Source organism: Anneissia japonica, unplaced genomic scaffold (genome assembly GCF_011630105.1).
Source record: "Anneissia japonica isolate Jap-2015-1 unplaced genomic scaffold, ASM1163010v1 scaffold199_len4679917_cov187, whole genome shotgun sequence".
Lineage (NCBI taxonomy): Eukaryota > Metazoa > Echinodermata > Crinoidea > Comatulida > Comatulidae > Anneissia > Anneissia japonica.
Window position 1 is genome coordinate 1 of NW_022686322.1, and position 4,663 is coordinate 4,663.

The 4,663-nt window shown below is 32.9% G+C and overlaps 1 protein-coding gene across 1 annotated transcript; it reads left to right on the top strand.

Moving 5' to 3' along the window:
• Window positions 1–117: 117 nt before the first annotated feature.
• On the top strand, window positions 118–3,611 carry LOC117114211 (adhesion G-protein coupled receptor G2-like). The gene is made up of 4 exons (XM_033257810.1): window positions 118–501; window positions 1,038–1,210; window positions 1,950–2,114; window positions 3,400–3,611. Exons 1-4 carry the CDS (start codon window positions 141–143, stop codon window positions 3,526–3,528), a joined length of 828 nt encoding a protein of 275 aa, XP_033113701.1. The 5' UTR covers window positions 118–140; the 3' UTR covers window positions 3,529–3,611.
• The last annotated feature ends 1,052 nt before the right edge of the window (window positions 3,612–4,663 follow it).

The following is a 4,663-nucleotide window of genomic DNA, read 5'->3' on the forward strand; positions in this document are numbered from 1 at the left end:
TTATCTAGCATTGTTTCTTCTATTATTTTATTATTTATATGTATATAATATAGTTTCCACTACGCAGCAACATTGATTCAGTTCTACACAGCTAAAAACAATTTTATCTTGTTTACAATTAGGTAACTGAGTCTGTTGTTATGGTAGTCGAAAACCTGTTCAGTGTCGATGAGAATATTTTGATAAATAGTCAAATGGAGAACCAGGCACCTACTAGGATTGTTGAGGTTCTTGAAGGTCAGTTGAGTAATGTAGAACTAAATGACGAAGGCATTTATGAAGAAACGGCCCCCAATCTTGCAGTTCAGGCTCAAAGGTTTGATGTCAATCAGTTCAGTCAAGAGGATATCACTTACCTTAGTTATATATCAGAATCAGATGAGAACAGAGTAGGTAATATTGAAGTACTTGAGGATCGAGAGGAAATACCCGATGCTGCCAATGTGTCAATTGCTTTACCAGTCAGCATATTTGATGTCGTCAAGAAAAATAATATGACAGGTACTTACAACTTTATAGTAGTAAAGCTTTGTCTAGATTGTCAGAATTTTCTTTGACAAAAAACTGTTGTATGCCCATATTCTTTTTTTTTCTTTATTCAAATTCACATCAAGATCACAGCCAAGGCTGAATTAATTAATATTTACAAAAATATCAAGACTATATAATAGTCATGAAGATGTCTATAAATGGTCATGTTGTGATGTCACATGTTTTTGTCAAATATAATTTGATAGTCAGGGCTTTAAATGAAAAGTGTGTTGGTCTCAAAATCTTCTGTGGTCTTAGGCAAATCAACCCACTTTTCCTCATGGGTATATACGGGAATCTACCATAATGTAAATTATTTAAATTAGATAGCAGTGTGCTAGCACTGCTATCCAGAAAACACTACTTTACCCTGCTTTACATGAGTTATAGTCCTATCTATGTAAAATAATGAATAAGATTATATAAATGAGTGACGAGTGGGTATGAGTTTATTAGTATTTATGGGACAGTACAACATTTACATATGATGCGTTTGTTCTGAACAGATTTCAGGATTGTAGTGGTTGTCTACAGCGGCAGTAAATTGTTCCAATCGGCTATCTTTGTCAATAACAGCCTAAGTCGCAGACCAAATAGTCAAGTTATATCTCTTTCAGTGCCTGGATTAGATCGTGTGGAATTGCAGGAACCAGTTGTTACTACATTTATTCCTCTTAAAGTAACATTGTAGTTGATTATATGTTAATAATGTATACTAATTTCATAATACTAAAATTAATAATTATTATAGTTAATAATACACTGTCACATGGTTTTCAAAATTGTTCATTCCCTCATCTTTGATAGTAAATTTACAATTTACTCCACCGCACCTTTCCCTTCCCCCATCTCTTGGGGCAGGAAGTTTTGCCTGGAGAATGCCAAATTCACTAAATATCATACAGATAGTAGATTGGGAGTAGGGCGAATTCACTTGGGAGAAATACCTGTGCCACTAAAATTCATTCAAACACTATGAGTGATATATAATAGGAAATTCGTGATATATATTAGACAACAGATGATATAATAGACAATATGATTATAGTAGACAATAGATGAATTATAATATACAATACATTATATAATTAACAAAAGATAACATGTAATATATTTTTGACACTTAGATATGTAATAGTCAACCTCTTTATATGTGAAAAATTTTGTCATTTCAGTTTTCCATTGTAAATGCTAAAAAAATTTTTTTGGATAATAAAGAAATAAAAGAGAGAGAATAATAATAATAATTATTATTATAATAGATGATGGTATTATATCATTTTGAATAATTATTAATAATATTATTGATCATAATCCAAATAATATGACAAAGAATGTTAATACAATTTTTAATTACTAAATATTGATATTAACTTTACATTAATACAATAATCCGTCTCACACATTTACATTTCCAGATCAAAGACAGTATCATAAATACAATGTGTGTATTTTGGGACTTTGAACTTGACGGAGCTGGTGGATGGTCAAGTGAGGGCTGCACGTTTGTAAATGAATCTGCGGATGGGAGCGATAGACAATATTGCGAGTGTTCCCATCTAACTAACTTTGCTATAATTATGGTAAGGTACACTAGGCTTATTAGTAAAATAAAACAATTTATGTTCTCAAAACAGTTAAAATAAATATCCTACTAACTGTTGAACAAAGCACATTTGCTCACTAAATTTATATTCAGAATTTGTAGAATTTAAAATACATAATATTATTTTCAAAGAATTTCATCTGGTTCCATATTTAATATAGTAGGAAAGTATCTGTTTTGTTTGTTTTGTTTAGTTGGTGAAACCATTGCTAAGGTCGGTAAGCAACTAATTATTTTTCACAAATCAGATAATTTCCTACTACATAAATATTATGATTGTAATGATCTTTATAGTTTCAAAACAAAAAACAAAAATATCGCGGGGGCATGTCCCTGGACCCTCTAGGGTGGTGTTATCTCGATCGGCGCCACTTTCGGGCCCGACTTTCGGTCCCTCCTTTCAGACATCGCTGATCCGCCCCTGATTTTTAATACATAGTATTATAATTGCAGTTCTCATGGGTGGATCCACCTTTTTGCAAATGGAAGGGCACATGTTGATGATGTAATTTTGGGCAAGTGGTCCAGGGGCCTTCCCCGAAAAAACTTTGGTTTATAGGCCTAGATGCTCGGATATATTCCATGCTTTCTTGCAGTTTAAGGGACTGTTAAAATGAATTTCTTTAGACTTCAGAGTTTTTCTTGTTAGCATGCAGAAAAATTATAATTACTATAAGAATCGGGCCTTTAATGGTGTGACATAGGTAATGGAACGTTTTGAAAATCTTGACGAACCTACTACAATGTATTGTATATAATTCATTTTATGCTATTATAATTTCCCATGTGATGCTTATCAACAACTGAGTTCATTAAAAATGTTTCAGAAAGTTTAGCTGGAAAACAGGATGGCTTACCCACAAAGAATTTTAATGTAAGGGTTTGTTAGGAATGATAAGAAACGAGTTGTGCTGCATGAGTGCTAAAGTGGTAAAGCACAGTGGCTCATTAAGAAGTAATAAGTTAAAAAGTTACTCCTATTTCATTAATCATTGCAATCATTTAATATATTTTATTTGCCCCCATAAAAACCCAAATATTCCAAATAAATACTTAATTTAGCCTGACAAATCCAGTGTTATGTAGATATCCATAAGTATACTCAGTGTCAGCTGAGAACATCTGTGGAGTGCAATGCACTTTCATGTATCTTTTGCTGATTACTGTCTTCTAATGAATTAATGGGGGCAGATCGAAGGCCCTGGCAAAAAGAAAAAATCAGACTTTACCTTGATGATGTTATTATCATTGACTTTTAATAGGATTTTAAGAGGGTTGATCCTCTCCCACCAGAAGCTGAAATTGTGACTACAGTTGGTTTAAGCATATCAATCATATGTCTTTGCTTAACAGTTCTTACTTTAGTAACCAAAAGGTATGTATATAATTAATTGTTGGAATATTAAGCAATTACTAGAGCTCCGCATAGTATACTATTGGAAAGTTATTATACGAAGGTTAGATAATGCTTGAAAAAATTTCCTGAGCAGGCCCGAAGGATATATTTGAATGCATTAAATCTAACCTAAGTATAATAATTTTCCATTTAGTGTACGATCCCATGCTCTATTAATTGCTTTATAAGTCAATCGCCGTCTTTTAATTTTAGTTTTTTATAACCAACTGTTGTAGCAGTCATCGGTTGCTATAGTGATATGATCAGTATACATGTGCGTATTATTTACATTTAGCTGTGCGTATGCTGATTTTTGCTTCTGCAGTACATGTTTAATTAACTACACATCACCAGCAGTACAGTACGGATACGGTGAATAACTATTGTGTTAGTATTGTTTTCTAATGCTATTTTGATAGACTTTCGTCAAAGAAATAAACATTTTAGCATTCGAGAGAGAATACTGACGTCCTTTTTGGTCAGTGCATGCAGACAGGTAAAATCGTGCCATGTTTTCATAACTAGGCTAGTAGGAGGAGGGCCGGGGGCAGCATGGCCTCTGCCTGGCCGTAAACCTACATCTAAATTTAATATTAAACCTACATCTATACTCAATATTAAATTTGAAGTAACTTTCTTTGGGTTCAAATTAAGCTTGTTTTACAAAAGTAATTATTAGTTACAATTCAATTGTTATCGCGGTGCGCGATGTATTCGCGGTGACGAAAAAATGAGGAATTTTTTTTGCACACGAAAAAAAATCAAGCCAAACGTCCACTACTAATAGAAAAAATAATGGACGATAGGCAAATAACATTAGGAGTTACAGTGATGACGTCACGATTGACTTATAATGTGTATTACTATACCTCTTACATATTATTAGGTAATAACATTATTTAACATTTCATCAATTCCACCCAGCAAGAGGTGTGGTATTTTTTATTACCTCCTTTCGTGCCAAATTTACGTGTATGCAGTGCAAAATGTACCCAAAATTGACTACCACACCCTCACCTTCGTCAACCATATGCAATCTATGTAATTTTACTCTCACTGATCAAAATGGCAGCAGACGGGCGGTTTGATATTTATAATGTATAGTAAAACAAATACGACATGTTTTAATT

What these genes read in the sequence shown, in the direction of transcription:
- LOC117114211 (XM_033257810.1), top strand. Translation starts at nt 141, where the DNA reads ATGGTAGTCGAAAACCTGTTCAGTGTCGATGAGAATATTTTGATAAAT. An exon ending in CAAGAAAAATAATATGACAG is followed by an intron (nt 502 to 1,037) that starts GTACTTACAACT and finishes TGTTCTGAACAG; the next exon opens with ATTTCAGGATTGTAGTGGTT. An exon ending in CTAACTTTGCTATAATTATG is followed by an intron (nt 2,115 to 3,399) that starts GTAAGGTACACT and finishes GACTTTTAATAG; the next exon opens with GATTTTAAGAGGGTTGATCC.